The following is a 17423-nucleotide window of genomic DNA, read 5'->3' as shown; positions in this document are numbered from 1 at the left end:
GTGACGCACACAGATTACTGTCACTCAATCACACACACACCGTCCTGCTGCCAGAAACACTCACTAGAGCACCAGACGTGTGTGAATCCGCCGCTGAAAATAGTCCCATATAAACGCACTATTATCTCTTATTTTCATCACAAGTTTTAAGACGCACAGAGACGAGCGTGTTTACTGGTGTGAAAGACTCAGATTGTTTGACGTTATCAGAGAAACTAAGCATGTGGACTCGACGTATGAAGCGTGAAAGCAACAGTTCCAACCCCTCCGCACTTCAGAGCCTCATTAGTTCCACTTTCTTCAGCCGTAAACTGGTCGGTTAGCATTCCTCGCTCACACAGGTACAGCTCGCCTCAGGCTGTCTTAAACGAGGAACCATCAGCAGTGATGACAAGCCGCACACACGGATTATCCTCAGATTACGAGTGAGTTTGTGTGTTTTTCTGTCTACACTACGTACAGATGCTTTATATGATGACCGCTTTTATTCAGCATCTGAGGGAATCGAACCCTCTACACCAAGAACTTCACTCACTGGACAGTGAATCATATTCCAGCTTTGTTAAACTCTGCAAAAGAACCGACATCAAAGACACAAAAACAGGTCGGCTGTTTGAAGTTTAAAGGCCGATTCACATGGGACCAGTATAACCAGGGGCCCTCATGTGATTCAGAAACACCCCCCACACACACACACACATCTGTTGTGCTTCCTGCAGGATAAGTGAAGTCTGCATTTCACATCATCTCCCGGATGTGATGTCAGGACTCGTCTGAGACGTGAAAACAGTCCGAGCTGCTCTCCTCACTTCCTGCTTGTCCTACGAGCAGAAACACTGGTTTGCAGCTCGTCCAGATCGAGCAGCAGACGTCTTCGTGACGTCTTCGCGCCTGGATATGAAAACCTTCTGCTGTCTGCTGCTGCTCATTTCAAACGCCGATCTCGCAGCACAGCTGGCGACTGCCGTTAAACGTCATTAAGAGCCGCGATCAAATTTCCTCCTCAAACAGATGTTCAGAGAAAATACGACCAGAAATCACAGAGATGCTGATTCACATGGGACTAATATCATCACATGATCTCTGTGTCTGATGGAGGATTGTGGGTAATTTGTGCAGTTTTTATTTCACACGGGAATAAGATCACAGACGACCTCCACAACTTCTCCTAATTCGGTAACATTTGTCCACAAAGGTTAGACACGTCCGTCTTCTGCGTGTTGGTTCTGAATTGTCTCTCTCGTGATGACTGATTCTAACAGACGGCGGCGCTCTCACGTACAGCAGGCTGAACGTTACCTCGCTGCTCTCCACGGCCGCCATTCACCCAGCGGTCTACGCCGTGATGATGTCATCAGAGTCCGACAGGTGGTTCGGCTCAGGACATGAAGCGTCGATGCAAAAACCACCTGGAGATTCAACGAGTCGTTTCACCTCCTTTAACCTCACAGCTCCTCACCCTCTTCATGCTCCTCCATTCACATCTCAGTCTGCCTCCTCTTCCTCCTCTGGCAAAACACTCCTTTACTCCTTTGCTCCTCTCTTTCAGCTTGTCCTCATCCTTTAACTTCCCTCCACCTCCTCGTCCTCAGCCTTCTTCTACACTTTAAACTGTCCTCTCATCTTCTGAACTCTCTCGCTCAGCATCTTTGTCCTCCTCCTCTTCTGTTTCTTCATCAGTCTCTGTGATGTCATCTCTTCCCTCTGTCATCCCCCCTTTCTTCAATGCAGCCTCTGTCCTCTTCTTCATGGATATGTTACAAGCCGTAAACTAAGTCCGAAGCTCGACGCAACCAACGGATCTGAGTTCAGCAGCAGATCTCCAGCCGCTCCTTCATTCTGCAAACAGCAGATGAAGTTCAAGAGGGCGGAAATATTGGCTAAATAGAAAACGTGTCACATGAACTCTGACGGGAATGAATGTATCTGAAGAAGACACAGAGAGACGAGATTCTCTCATTCGTGGATCCACTTTATCTTTAGTTCTGATGAGCAGAATGCAACGACGCTCACACCACGAGGACGCGTGAAGGTGCCGTCTTCAGATCTTTCTTAGATTATTCATTCAGACTTGATCTGTCTGTGGAGGAGTGAGACGACTGAGAGCACCTTCATGTAAGTCTGTGTCTCTGTTCCCTTTGCCATCGTCTGTCTCTGTCTCTGAAGTGGTCACACACCACATAATGACAGAGCGCACACACAGAATCATATGGAATAATTAGCGATGGAGCAGATGTTTACTGTTATGAAGTTTTTCTTTTCATGCGAACGCGCTCCATTAGACGTTTCTGCAGCCGTCCAACACAAAGAGAACCAACTGAAAGCTGAGCGTTTAACGTAGAAACAGAGCTTTAAAACCAGAGAGTGAAACATCATTTCATGTCTGTGCATCATTAGTCTCTGGATCATGTGTGTGTGTTACGCTGTCTTCAGACTGTGGAGCTGCAGACTGAACAGAAATGAATCTTCAGATCAATACAGTCGATTGGCAGAGTGACGAGGCAGAACTGGACTTTTGTTACGAGTATTTTCTTTCACCAACAAAAGTTTAGTCAGTTTGTTTAGTCCTTTCGTCTGTTCTTATTACATGGTGTGTTCACACACACACACACACACACACACACACACACACACACACACACACACACACACATAGCACTGTACAGCAGAGATAATTATAATGTGAAGCCTTGATTGGTGAGTGTACAGAAACAGTTTTGGTACACTGTGCAGGAAAATGCTGTGTTCCTCTGAGTGTGTGTGTGTGTGCGTGCTGTGTCATTACGTGGTGACACCATGTGAAGCTGTGGCTCTGTCTCTGTGTTTGAATGTCTTCTGCTTACTTGTTTACTTGGTGCGTCTGAGCCGTTCAGTCCTCAGTACACATGATGACCAGAGTTCTTTGATTTGGATCATTTTGCTTTATTGCACGTTGGCTCTTATTTTCATAGTTTTGTCCATCGCTTGCTTGAGTTATGATAACGCTGTGCTCATCAAGTGAACATCTAAGGTCTGATCAGCTGACAGAGACTGTGAAATGATAACCCGTAGGAGAGCTGTAAACGTCCATCACAGTTCATGGACCCACTTCCTGCTTCCGCCTGACCGACCGGCCTCACTGTACCTGTGTGCACACAGGTCTCCTGCACTGTGCTGGACTTCAGGCGCGTCCACGAGGAAGTATCAGCTGAATGAGCTTGTTTCCTTCTCAGGTATCTGTTTACTTTTTGCACACTGTTAAATAAAAACATCAGTGAGGCAGCAGAGGCGCTGAACATCAATCACACCGAGCTCAGTGTTATCACAGAGTCAAACAGCCAAACTGTGACACAGCAAACCTTCTTCTGTCTGATGTTTGTGACGCTGCTTTAAACCGTGCGACTGATCGAGAGCAGAGACAGAGAGCAGAGACAGAGAGCAGAGGACAGAGAACAGAGAGCAGAGACAGAGACAGAGAACAGAGAGCAGAGACAGAGAACAGGAACAGAGACAGAGACCAGAGACCAGAGACCAGAGACAGAGACCAGAGACCAGAGACCAGAGACAGAGAGCAGAGACAGAGACAGAGAGCAGAGGACAGAGGACAGAGAACCGAGAGCAGAGACAGAGAGCAGAGACAGAGACAGAGAACAGAGAGCAGAGACAGAGAACAGGAACAGAGACAGAGACCAGAGACCAGAGACCAGAGACAGAGACCAGAGACCAGAGACGGAGAGCAGAGACAGAGACAGAGAGCAGAGGACAGAGGACAGAGAACCGAGAGCAGAGACAGAGAGCAGAGACGGAGACGGAGACAGAGAGCAGAGAGCAGAGACAGAGAACAAGAACAGAGACAGAGACAGAGAACAGGACCAGAGACCAGAGACCAGAGACAGAGAGCAGAGACAGAGGGGAAAGAAAAAACACGGCACGCAGCAGAAAACATGTTCAGAGATGTTAAAGCCACATCAGACATCACTCTGTTTACCATGGGCGGGTCTGCACTGAGACTGTGCGCGTGTGTGTGTGTGTCTGTGTGTATGTGTATGTGTGTGTGTGTGTGTGTGTGTGTGTGTGTGCGCGCGTGCGTGCATGCGTGTGGACTATTTCTGTGTCTGTGCATTTGCGTATTGGATTTGTGGAGGGGGAGCACGGAGAGGACATTTGTATAAAGGCCTCGAGGTTTCATTTTGATTGTGGTGTGTGTGTGTGTGTGTGTGTGTGTGTGTGTGTGCGCGTACGCATGCATGAATGTGTGTTTGGGCGTTTCCGTTCTATTTCTACCAAATAAGGCCATCTGCAGTCTTTCCTGGCGAGCTTTCAGGCTCTTTGATTATGGGATGGGGAAGGCCAGGTGCAACCGTGGCAACCACAGGGTGTGTCGCTTTGATAGCGGGGAAGGGCGTGGCCCAGGTGCCTGCCTGGCACTGTGTCTGGGTTGCTACGGCAACAGCCCAACAGTGACTGCTCAGAGGATCCTAACGAGTAAACACTCCACACGAAAACTATTAGTCTGAGTGTTAACGATGGAGTCCAAACTCAAGTCCCAAATCAAGACTGACGAGGCTCAAGTCAAACTGCGAGCGTCTGATCATGTCGTGGATGAATAAAACTTCAACAATTCAACAAGAAAAGGCTGAAATCGGAGTGAACGTCAGTGAATTCGATGGACACACAGACACACACTCACACACACGACACTCGCTTACGCTGTTTGACCAAAGACTGCCGACGCCTTTTCACCGCGTCCGGCATTAAATTCCTCCACATTTGGCCAATTTCGGTGATTTTTCACATTTTACAGTCGATTCCACTTTCAGTATCAAACTCCGCATAGCAGAAATCACATGCTCGTCCAACAAGTCTGTCTGCCGGCCTGCACTGGCAAACACGTGTGATTGGCTGCTGATTTGAAGTAAACCTGTCGCCAGCTGATGTCCTAACCTGTCATCTGTTGCCGCCTGTCAGCCCGGCAGGCTGGGAGCCGCAGCTGAAGTGTGTGATGTGATTCTGTCACTGCATCTAAAAAGTCCTGCAGCTCATTTCAGGAAAAGGTGAAAGGACGGTTTGTGTGTTGTTACCCCTGAATCTGACTCCACCCGAGGGGAGAAAGAAAGTGGAATATTTAGCCCCGAATGGATCAAAAAGATGAGCAGAGAGCGTTTTTAAACTCCATAGTGGCGGGCGAGCTCAGGTTTTGACCTGTAACGAGCTGAAAGGAATCCTTAAAAGACGTCATGAAGAAACCAAAGCAAAGAAAACATGTTCCCCAGGGATTAGTTCTGCCCGCGGGGAGTCAGCTGACAGCGAGGAGGCAGAGCACAACACAACGCAGCAGATATCTGAAAAAACACTTATCTCAGCAGAGTGAGGGCAGGATCACAGCGACCCGTCGTGTTTACGGCGGAGGATTATCTCACTCTGAGCAACGGCTTCCACGTGCAGCAGGTGGCTTCTTCCTCTGCTGTGTGCAGCGTCACCGTGCTGTCCTTCAGCTTTTTCCCCTTTTCACGGTGATGGATTAACTCGGCGGACAGTTTTATTGTTGAAAACCGGCTGAACGCGACAGGGAGGCGACGTCGGAGCCGACAGGTGTTCTTACCTTTCTTCACCTTCTTCTGCAGTTTGATGGTGTCTGATGACTTCTTCTTGATGTCCGCTCTGGCCTTCTTGTACTCTAAACAATAAGAACAAGCCGGCAGTGAGGAGAGGCTGTGTGTGTGTGTGTGTGTGTGTGTGTGTGTGTGTGTGTGTGTGTGTGTGTGTGTGTTACCATGCTAGCGTACCTTTAGCGTGGTCCTTGTCGAGCTGACTGGCCACCTTCTTCCACTCCTCCATCTTCAACTCCAGCGGAGTGATAAGACTTTCTGAGAGAGCTCTGAGGGACAAAGATTCAAAGCCATCGTCTTATTTAACTTCATTTTCTTGAATCAATCCCATCAAGAAAACAAAAAAACACCTTTTTGAGCAAGTCTGAGATTCAAACCAATACCTCTCTGTCAGGTCGGCTCAGAATAATTCATTTTATTCTGTTATTCATTTATGTGGTGTTGAACTAACAACTACCTACATCATCGGTCATGAGTTCAGACACCTTTAAATGTCTGTGTCGGACTGAAAAGATAACGCATCCAGTGATCATTTCTTTAAGCGCGGGTCTTGTTTTTGTAGTTTTTGTGGTTGTGTCGTCCGTCAGCAGCGGTGACATTTGATGCCTTTACTCGTTTCACTGCCGACATGCAGACACGTTGAAACAGCATCAAGTCTTGTGCATCTTAGTCGGTCAGTCCCTGTTATCACACTCTCTGAATCAATTAACAGAAATCTGATCCGTTACACTCGTATGTGCGTGGCAGAGAGCAGTGAAGAGCAGGTTTATGTAATGACTTTGACCTTCACTCCCACATCAGTGCTTTCAATAACTGGGTTGAACTGGGGACATCTTTAGAACTATGTGTCCTCATGGACTTGAACCTGCAATGATAGATTTTTTTGGCCACTTGGAGGCAGCGAAACAAGTTGTGAACAGACCACTGACGAATCATTAAGAAGATGATTTTAGCAAACAGCTGCTTATTTACACACTCAGCAGTTCTGGACTGAGGCTGAACGCTGACACTCAGTTCAAGGCTCCGTTCACCGTTTTTAGATCTAAGTGAGCTAAGTGATGGCAAAAAGTGTGAAAATTAAGAGCAAATGTAACAAAAGCCTTAATTATCCTTTATATGCTGTGTGTGTGTGTGTGTGTGTGTGTGTGTGTGTGTGTGTGTGTGTGTGTGTGTGTGAATGATCTGTCTGACAGTTTCTCTACAGAGAGCAGACAGTAATGACAGAGGAATGCAGATGTTGCAACAATGATAGTGATGACGGGTGAAATCAGGGCAACGTGCATCTCCTGCTCTCACACACACACACACACACACACACACACACACACACACACACACACACTGTCTGGCTGCCATGTGTCTGAGCATATGTCAGCTGAGAGAAGCTGAAGTGTCTAGTTCCCACACTGTCACATAAAATGTGCCATCGCACATCATTCACACCTTCACCTGTCTTCCCTCTTTATTAAATAACACATGATGCTCCTGCGTGTGTGTGTGTGTGTGTGTGTGCGCGCGTCTTACGTGGTGAACAGCTTGAGTTTGGACTCGATGCTGCGGTGTCTCATGCACATCCTGGTCAGCGCTGAGCCGATGTCCTTGGTGGCTCCTGGAAAAACAAAACAACAACACGACAATCATTCAGCAAAGAAACAAACATGAGCGAAAACAAACAACATTTCAAATTAAAGCTCAGCCTGGAGCCTTGAAACTCCAAAATAAAATGCCAGCTGATGACGTTCTTGTCTGGTCTGAGGCTGAGAAAATCTGAACATCGACTACAAGCCACAGAGTTTGTTAAAGTGGTGTTTGCACCCAGAATGTAACGAGAGATTAACCGAAGCTCCACAAACAAAGAGCTGTGTGTGTGTGTGTGTGTGTGTGTGTGTGTGTGTGTGTGGGGTTGTGGTTGCTATCATTGCTTCATAAAGTGGTTTAAAGGAAACTCAATCTGATTAAGATCTTATGACGAGTGTCGTAATGTGTGTTGAAACAATAGCTGCGTGTGCATGTGTCTGTGTGTGTGTGTGTGTGTGTGTGAAACCTAACACTGTTAACAGCCAATTAACGGAGGCTAATTGTGAAAGGAGGTGTTTGTTTCTTATATAATTCATTAACTAAATCAGGCACGCACACAATATTACGACCGGGGTCCTCTCATGGTAAGAAACTCCATCTAAGACCACCTCACGAGACAACAGCAGCTCATGCATGCACACGCACGCACGCACACGCACGCACGTGCACACACACAGTGCCACTGATTGTTTTTCACCAAACACATCGAAGCATCAGCAGACAAGCTCTCTCTAAAATCCATACATCCTTCTTAAGCACAAATGTTTTCAGTATTTTACCAAGAAGACCGGGACACACCCGCACACACACTGGGATTATTGAAGGGCCATAATTAACTCGTTACAGCCTGCAGGTATTAAAACAGCAAAATCAGTGGCACAGAAGGGTCAAGAGGAAAAAAGCACACAGGATATAGAATAAAAAAAATCAACTAAAAACACGGAAACACGATCAGACAAAGAGGCCAGAGCTGCTGTAACCTGCTGCCACTGCGGCGCCATAGATGTGTGATATATGAACGAATGATGACATCACACGACCTGATTTAACCTTTGGTTCTTGTTTTATTTCCAGCGGTGCTTTCACGGTATATTCACGCCACCGACAGAGACTTAAAAGCTCGTTTGACCTGTTCAATGACAGGAGTTAACTGGCTAAAGCTAAAAGTACTGGGTCGCCAGCTGATTGGTTGTTTTCACTCCTGGTTTTATTGCCATTGGCTGATGTAGCTTTTATTACTTTCAAGACATTTATTTAAAATAGTTTAAATGTAGGTTTGTTAAATATTCATAGATTTAGTCAGTTTGGTCGATCAAAACTGGAAGCAGCGATGAAATGTTTTCCAGAATATCAGGACCTTCTTCAAACAGCGGATGTCGAGCTTAAAGATTAACGTAAGAAGAATGAGGAAGAGTCACGTAAAGCAGCTGGAAATTCAGATTCAGTTTGTTTTTGTCGTTTTCTAGAACATTTATTCAGATTTGGAAGGAAGCAAATGTTTACGCAGACAGAGAAAGAAGGAAAAGAGCTCCATCACTCCACAGTGGGCCCTCTGTCACACACACACACACACACACACACACACACACACACACACAATAATGGTTTCTTTGTGGCATTCAGTCTGTTTGTGGACGTGACACTTCCTGTTAACCTGACCTCTCATATGCACGGATGCATGCATGCACGCACATACATACACACGCACGCACGCACGTGGACACGTATGTGTCATGTAGTGCTGGTTACATGTTAAAGCTCTGGTAAATCCAACAGAACAGATGTAAACATCTTAGTGTCTGTGGGAGAAACAAACACAACTTTGTGCTGTGTGTGTGTGTGTGTGTGTGAACTGTGTGTGTCGGGGCATTAAACTGCATGTGTTCTCGTACACAGGCCACTCGTGCAGACGCACTCTGGATGTCTGATATAAGCCTCCCACCACACCGTGACATGAGACTGGATCACATCTGAAGATCATGGCTGATCGATTCGTCAATCGACAGAAAAATAATGAGAAACTATTTTGATAAACAGTCGCTTCAGTCGTGTTTCAAGCAAAAATGGCAAATGTTGTCTGGATTCATGAGGGTTCACCGCTCGCTGTCATTTGGAGGATCACGCTGAGTCAAGCCTGCAGCGACATTTGATTTTATCTTCATCATCTTCATCACTCGGCTCGATTCTGTGCTGGAACACTGAGGAGTCTGAACTGTGTGAGTTCACACTGACTCAACATCTACATCTGAGAGCTGCACAGAGAGGAAACAGGCAGTCACACGCACGCACGCACGCACGCACACACACACACACACACACACACTGAGCAATGCTGAGTCACAGCTGAGTTACATAAAACAAAGAGAACAATCACAGTGAAAGATGAGTGTGTACGTGTGTGTGTACGTGCGTGCATGTTCATCCAACAGCTCCAGCAATAACAGGAAGTGATGTCAGACTGAAACCTGGACTGGCACTGACTGTACACACTTGACACTCGTTGTGGAGCGTTCACTCCCTCCCTCTCTCCTCCCTCCTCCTCTTAGACTTTCAGCAGCAGCTCTCCTTCTTCTCTCCCTTCCTTTGTTCCCACAAAACTCAGCCTCTAAACATCCTCTCGTCTCTCTTGTCTTTTCCGTCTTTCCCTCTTTGTCCTCCATCTGTCCTTCTGCTTCTCTCTCCATTCATCATCCTCCCCTTTCTCCTCGTTTCCTCCTCCGTTCTGCCAACTCTTCAGAAACAAAGCGTCAATTATCGACCACACATGTACGGGAACATGTGCAGAAACGAGGCAGGGTAAAAACACACACGCTCAGGTATGAGGCGTGGGTTAAACGTTAAAGGTGTGGCGAGGTGTGTTCGCTTTATTTGCGTGGCCCTCCCTGTTGTAGCTCTGAGCTCAGGGGACACTGAACCGCAGCAACAACATTATCTTAATGCAGCTGCAGAGGATGTTTCAAATGTCTGTCATGCCATGTTTTGAGAGTGTGTGTTAAATCCTGCCCGGTTTAAAAGACAGTCCACTGTTCAGAGAGAAAGACGTGCAGCTGCTGAGGAGCTGGACGTTTCTGTCAGAAGTTGGTGGAGACCAAAACAGAGCTAAAAAGAGGGTAAACGTCACACTTAAATTCATCGGGTGGACACAAACACGACTGCAGTGGTTGATCATGTTTGTGTGCAGGATGTGTAAATAAAGTTTTTTGCCAAAAATCAATGAATGCATGTTTACCTCCAGTAAAGCTGGCTATGGACCTTTATACATTTTGGTACTGTTTTGATGTTGGTATTGAGAATAAATTTTAATTATTTCCAACTTTAATCCATGTTTTATTCCAACTTAAGTCTATTTTCTTCATTTCTTCCGGGTACGACAACAATGTACAACACAGTGACATGGCAACAAGGCGGATGATCAGACAAGCAGCAAACAAACAGCCGGTTGATCTAGATCACCTGAACCACTTTGGACGGAGGTCAAACTGAAAGTGAGCACAAGGGAAATGCTGGTAATCGCGCTTCCATGCCAAGTCAAAACTGCGGGTCTGGAGACTGTGATGCATGTTTGCCACCGTGCGTGTGAGCAATAATTTTACCGTTGGCTCTAGTTTTCATTCACGTTCGCAGCTGAGTGACGCTAAAACAATCACCATCTTTAAAACCACAACTACGACAGCTGCAAAGATAAAAGCCACGATCCACTATTGTCTTTTTATTTCCATGGTATAATGTGTATCTGATGGCGTTTGGGTTTTTCTTTTGAAGCTGCACTGACGCCGTTCTGCTGCATCTTTCATCCAAATGTAGTCTGCTCTTCATTCTCTGACTGGATGAGTAGACAGCATTAAAAATCAGTATCACAGCACGCTGCCACACCCTGTTTAATGGCATAAATATTCATTCAGTAACACCTGAATTACGTGTGTCAGTGTGTGTGTGTGTGTGTGTGTGTGTGTGTGTGTGTGTGTCAGTGTGTGCGTGTGTGTGTGTAGGCGCTTGTTGCGTTTGTGTTCAGACATGTCCCGTGGGCGCAGGAATCGACTGGAGATGACTTCAGAGGAAAATGTCACCTGACAAGATGAGACAGAATCAGCGTGGCGGCGACTTTGTTTTTGATGTTCTCGTGTTGTTCTGCTCTCGTTTTATTGGCCTGTTGATTCACAGCTCTGAAAAAGCTGAACAGATTATCCGTGTGCAACCACAGAAAGGTGTGACATTGGATCCAGTAAGCTTTTCCTGTGTGTAGCTACATGTTTCTTGTGTGTAAACAGACAACATGGTCAAAAGTATGTGGACACCTGAACATTGATGATTAGTGAACGTGTCTTTCCAAGACTGTGAACATGAAACAAAGAAAGCTCTGTTTACATTCAGTTTCTCTACAGAAGACGGTCCATCTGACCGACTTCACACTTGGTGACAATTCTGCACCAGTAATAAGCCTGAGGCGACGAAATAGGACCCTGAAAACATTCAATTTGGATTCATAAAGGAAGGTGGTCCTCAGAAATGTTCAGAAGTGGCCTTCACGTTAGCAAAGAGCACAGCAATAAGACAACAGTTCAACGTGAAAAGGTTTTGTTTTTCGTTTAGAAACCTTGAATCAGATGAATTCATGGCTGGCTTTGCTCCACGTTGTTTCCACACTGATTCTTCTATGTAAAGTAGACCATGTTGCACGAGGTGTGCCAACGATACCAAAAGTGAATGATTCGACTAAAATCACTCCTCCGGGTGGAAAAAGAGGAGGAGGAGGAAAATAAGAAGCTGCTCCAGTCGTTTATAATTTCCCTCCATTTTCCAAAGACACAACGCCAGAGAGACAGAAAGAGAAGTGTTCGCCCTCCTACTAAACCCAGATTTTCCAGCTCCGCTCTCCTCCTCACGGCTCATAATGTGGCCCTTTCAGACGAGTCTCTGAGCGTGTGGATGAATTCCTGTTGATTTCTCTGCTCCCAGGTTGTTCCACAAAGAGCTCATTTTCCTCTGGATCGACTCCGCGTCACTCTGCAGGTGACAGTCGGGTCCAGAGGCCGTCTGATCTCACAGTCTGGACTGCTTAACGTTGGTGTGCGGGTACATGTCTTAAAACTACGACACCGCCTGCGTCCTGCATCAGAACGAGTCTGCTCACCAGGACAACTCCAGTCTACAGCAGCAGCAGCAGCAGCAGCAGCTCTCTCTCTATATTGATCCTGTTATTGATTAACTGACCAGTTTACCAATCAATCAATCTGGATGGATCAAACTGTCCCCTCTGCAGCTCAAAACAAACACGCACAGCTGACCTCAGGAAGCCTCCATTACAACCAGTCAGCACTCGGCAGGCCGTCTTGTGATCTGTGTGTGTGTGTGTGTGTGTGTGTGTGTGTGTGTGTGTGTGTGTGTGTGTGTGTGTGCGTGCGTGCATGCTTTGAAAGCCCCATGATGCCAAAGACGTCAACTGTTCCTCAGTTGCCGGGGAAACCGGTCATGTGGAATCACCAGAGAAGAGAGAAGAGGGAACTGCTTTCAAAATCAGCTGATTGTGACAACATTTATTCCACGTTTTAGCTCGGACGCTATTTTTATCATCGTTCCTGAACGCCGTCGCTGAAGCCTGCAGTTATCTACAGACGTCAGCTATCTGTGTTAAAGGGGCGCTAATGTATTCAGTCTGTGCGCTTTCAGCCAACGCTCCGGACAAGCAGAAACATAAGGTGGATGAAGGGAGAGCAAGAAAACAGAAGTCTGATTGATAAAACAATCTGCAAAAAGGAAGAAAAACAGAGCGTGAGCTTTGGAGGAAGACGCCTAAAACAGAGCACAGCCGTCGGCGCCGTCAGTCAGCGCAGAGCCTTCGTCTCTGTTTTACCGAAACACAATCGAGTGAAGTCACGTGATTTGATTTGCTGTAAACTCAATCTGGTGTATAACCCGACACACAGACACACAGCCAGCAGAAAGAACTGACATCCGCCGCTGAAAAGCAGAGACAGAATGACGCCTCGAAAAGTCTATTCAGGGACACTGATCGATCGGGCGTTAATCTATATCAGACGATCAATAGCTCTGTGGCTCGACAGGCGCTCTTCAAATGTGGCACCTGGAAAAAGTGATGATCTGAGATGGACGAAGCCTGTCGGCGTGTGTCACTGCTCGTCGTTTGGTCAGCTGGTAACAGACTGTTAGTGGCAGATCAAGTCCACGTTTATCTGCAGATATTTGCATAAAACCAAACAGGGTCAAATCCTCTTTCTGCTGCTTCTTATACACTAAACATTTAACTTTGTGTGACAGAGAGAAACTCAAGACCTGTGTTGTTTCTTCACTGGCAGAAATCCTAACTTTATGACATTAAGACTGAGGTAAGACCAGGTTTATCACCCTTTCATTTATTCAGCGTATTATCTGAGTCACCATCACAAGTTCAAGTCAAGCGAAACAGCAGAGGCCATCAGATAAAAGAGGATCAGATGACAAGGAAGTAAACTGCTTCAATACAGCAAAGATTTAGTGGCTGTGTAAAAACGACACATATGATCCGACCGCAACAATTAACCTGATGAGAAGCAAAACATCACCGCCGCTGCTGGAGCTCAGAGGCTCCACTTCTGACCGGTTTTTTGGTTCTGACCAGATGTGCAGCATCTTTTATCAGCATCAGTCATTGCATCCGTTGTCAGAGACTGAAGCGCTCTGCTGTCCTACACACAGCAGCATTAGGAAACCCTGATTATCAGTTTTTCCTTGATTGCGACACCTGTTTGGGATTCGTTTGAGTCTCTTGTGGCTCCTGCTGAGTTCAAGTCCTGATGTTACCACATGCTGACACACCTCGAGGACGCCTTCGGGGCCTGCAAGGCACACACACTGATGAACTACAGCTGCCAGTGAAATATGCTCCCACATAGGGTGTGTGGTGTCACTGGGATGCCTTTGAGCAAGGCACTGGCCTCCCAGCTGTCAGGCCGTCGGTCCTGGTGAACGCTCTTCAAACATGCCGCATTTTCCACTTCTCAGATCACAGAAAGATGAGAGCAGGGGTATTACTGCGGCAGCCAACCACAAAACCCCGCACACAGACCCACCAGACCGGTTCTGACACACACACACATATATGTGCACACACACATACACAGAGGCTCCTGCAGGCATTATGAGGGGCTGAAAGGGAGAAAACAATTAAGTGTTTTTACATGCTGACAAGACTTGTCAACGTGTAGAGTGTAATGGTCTGTGTGTGTGTGTGTGTGTGTGTGTGTGTGTTAGCTATAGAATAGAGCTAACTAGTGGTTTTCCTTTAAGTCATCTGCTGATTTTTTTGTTTGTCTCTCTCTCAGTGCAGACTTTGAAAAGGACATGTCTCTGACGTCTGGATGTGTCCTCTCGAAGCTCGCTCGTCAAAAATGGCTGTCAGGCGAATTCTTGCGATAAAATAGGTGCTCAGAAGCTGCAAAACAGCTGGAGAGAATTGAGAGAGCAGACTCACAAACGAGCGTGCACACGATCGGGGTTGAACGGTCAAATCTGACTCTACGACTAACACAAATCTGTGCACGAGCGCGCTCAAACGGTGACTTTCAGAGCAAGTAGCGCGCAGAATTTGCGTTGTGCTCTCTCAAGTCTTTTGTCGTCGATATATTTCAGTAGATGAGGACACAGCTGTCAAAACACAGAGAGAGAGACAGAGACAGAGACAGAGAGGAATGTGCTTGGTCAACATGCAGTGTGTGGCAGCCGTATTAGCTTTGAGCACTGAGCTAACTGCTAACAGATGGCAACAGTCTTGTGTCCACTGCAGAGCCAAACGAGGTTAAACCAGACAAGGGCCAAACAGGGCTAAACCAGGCCAGGACCAAGCACCAAACACGGCAGAGCGACATGAATTCAGGCTGCAAAGACTTTTTTGCAGCTAGATTCAAATGGCAAACTCGCACAGTTCTCGTTGTCCATGACTGATCTACAAGAGAGGACCGCCTGATACGGCATAATGTACTCTGATGTAGCTCATCTTTGAAGCTAATGAGTGACACGCAGGCTTCGCATGCACAGCAAACTATTAGTGTGTCTCAGTGTTTCCTGGTCTGTGGAGTAAAGACACACCAGCTTCACCCTCGGCATCAGATTGCATTTTAAAGTCCACATCACTGCAGCCAACTGGTGGTAAAACATAAGCCTCGTCTGTGGAGTCTGTGTCGAGGAGGAATAATCTGGTGGACTGCGTGTTTCCCAGGACTTTCTCCTGGGGTTGTCAGTCTTGCTGTTTTGTGGGGATCCGCCATAAAACCCGGAGCAGACTTCTGAGCGGTCTGTCTTTTCGTGGTGGTGAACTTAGCTGGACCGTTTCAGGGTTGTGGAGGAAACAGAACGTCCTCTCTGCAGAGCAGACTGGACTCAGAGTGGGACGAGTCTTTCAACAAGAGTTTTCACCGACTGAAAACTGGATTTAGGGGGAATATTTATGTTTTTAGAGACAGACATTTAATGCTGAACAATCGAATCAATCAATCAATCAATCGAAACATTACTGAAATCAGGATACGACCAAGCGCAATATTCACGTCGCAGGAGCTGCAAGTTTTTGGTAAAGGTGGAACGTGTCACAACATGCTGTTATGAATGAAGAGTGACTCATATCACAGTCACAGTATCTGTTCAAACGTACCTGTCAGCCAGCTGCTAGGTTTCACAGGACCACCTGTGGGTGACGTCACGTCATGTTTCATAAAGTCTATGGCCGATCCTCTGCAGCTACATGTTGTGTTGCCACAAACACGCAGAGCCCAGTGAGAAGACAGAGGACAGCCTGTGCACTGCGTTTGCATGGCGAGCTAACGTCCATCAATGGATGAAATCAAACAAAACCACTGGAGTGTCGATGTGTCAGATTCTGCAGTAGCAGTCAGGCTCAGCTGGACGTCCATCCATAACTAACCTTCAGCCAAACCTGTGAGACATCTACATCGGCTGCTAAATGTCTTTGAATCCCTGCAGCAGCCACAGCTTATCAACCGTTGTGTTATCTGTGACCTTTGTAATCTTTACTGAATGTCACTTTTGATGGTGCTGATTCAGAAATATCCTCTACAGACTGAATCCTAGAGGCTGCTGATCAAAACGGTGTGAAGAGGTTCTGCACTTCTTTTAAATTACATTAAATGAATCTGGCAGATGCTTTTGTCCACAGCATTATCCACACACACACACACACACACACACACACACACACACACACACACACACACACACACACACACACACACACACACACACACACACACAGTTCTTTTGGCTACTCGGAGGCAAACCAGGCAGTTTTGACAAAATAAAATGTTTCACTGCCAAAACCTCAACCTACACACTTTCCACACACGGCTAAAGGCCAGATGCACTCTGAAATGACACGGGCAGCAGATGTACATGCGGTTGTACTACAAAGTGTAATTTCAGCTTCAATGAGACACATCCAGAGCAGGCGTGTGGAGACACTCTGACTGTAAAGGACATGTAGTGGCTGCAGACTTTGAGCCTGTGAGCATTAAACGGCAACGAGACCGTCGTTGCGATGGTTTCCCTGGGGTTTTGTAGATTTTGGTAACCCTGCCCTGCTGTCAATCACATGCACAGACAGTGCATATTACGAAGGTATGAGACACTGTCCGTGCATGTTTGACATAAAGACGAAGTGTAAGTGCTGATCGCTCCGTGTGTGGCTGAAACTTTCTCTTCCTGGTGTTTCTGTATGTCTTGTGACATGAGATGCATGATGATACCGAGATGTTCAGGCTTTAGTTACGCTCCAGGTGATGTCATGCGCTGCAGAATGTGATCTGAAGCTGCCTGAAGCTGCTTATTTGACATTAAACTCTGTATTTAAAGGACTGCACTGTTATTTATCTGCAGTCTGCTCTGTGTGTGTCATTAGGGGCTGAGTTTTATGGTGGTGGGGTCCGCCGGCACATCCACAGAACAACTACATCTACCCTGATCACACTGTATCTCTTCATGTTTGATAAACAAAAACACTAACACTAAACACTAAGACATGATGGAGCAGGTCTGTAGAGGCTTCCAAGGAGGGGAGCGGCCATGATTCACCTCCCACACACACACCCACACCCACACACACATACACGTTACTGGATTTCCTTTAAATACAAACTGGCTTCTGTGTTACATAATCACACCAGCAGTCGACTGTCTTAACAAAGCTCCAACACACAGACACCGCAGCTCTAAATACGCTGGCATTCCCTGTGCACATCCTCCATGTAATTC

At 46.6% G+C, this 17423-nt stretch overlaps 1 protein-coding gene across 4 annotated transcripts in view; it reads right to left on the bottom strand.

The window, feature by feature from the left end:
• The window catches only part of mtss1 (MTSS I-BAR domain containing 1), a 53380-nt gene that overhangs the window by 11899 nt on the left and 24058 nt on the right, over positions 1-17423 (bottom strand). For all 4 annotated transcript variants that reach the window (XM_076745208.1, XM_076745216.1, XM_076745224.1 and 1 more), the window contains 3 exons: positions 7113-7197; positions 5766-5857; positions 5582-5656 (listed from right to left, as the gene is read on the bottom strand). In XM_076745208.1, the coding sequence (XP_076601323.1) occupies positions 5582-5656; positions 5766-5857; positions 7113-7197 (252 nt within the window). The remainder of the gene's footprint in view (positions 1-5581; positions 5657-5765; positions 5858-7112; positions 7198-17423) is intronic.

Source organism: Chaetodon auriga, chromosome 2, assembly GCF_051107435.1.
Source record: "Chaetodon auriga isolate fChaAug3 chromosome 2, fChaAug3.hap1, whole genome shotgun sequence".
Classification (NCBI taxonomy): Eukaryota; Metazoa; Chordata; class Actinopteri; order Chaetodontiformes; family Chaetodontidae; genus Chaetodon; species Chaetodon auriga.
Note: the sequence above shows the minus strand (reverse complement) of the source record. Positions and strands in the feature narration are given on the sequence as shown.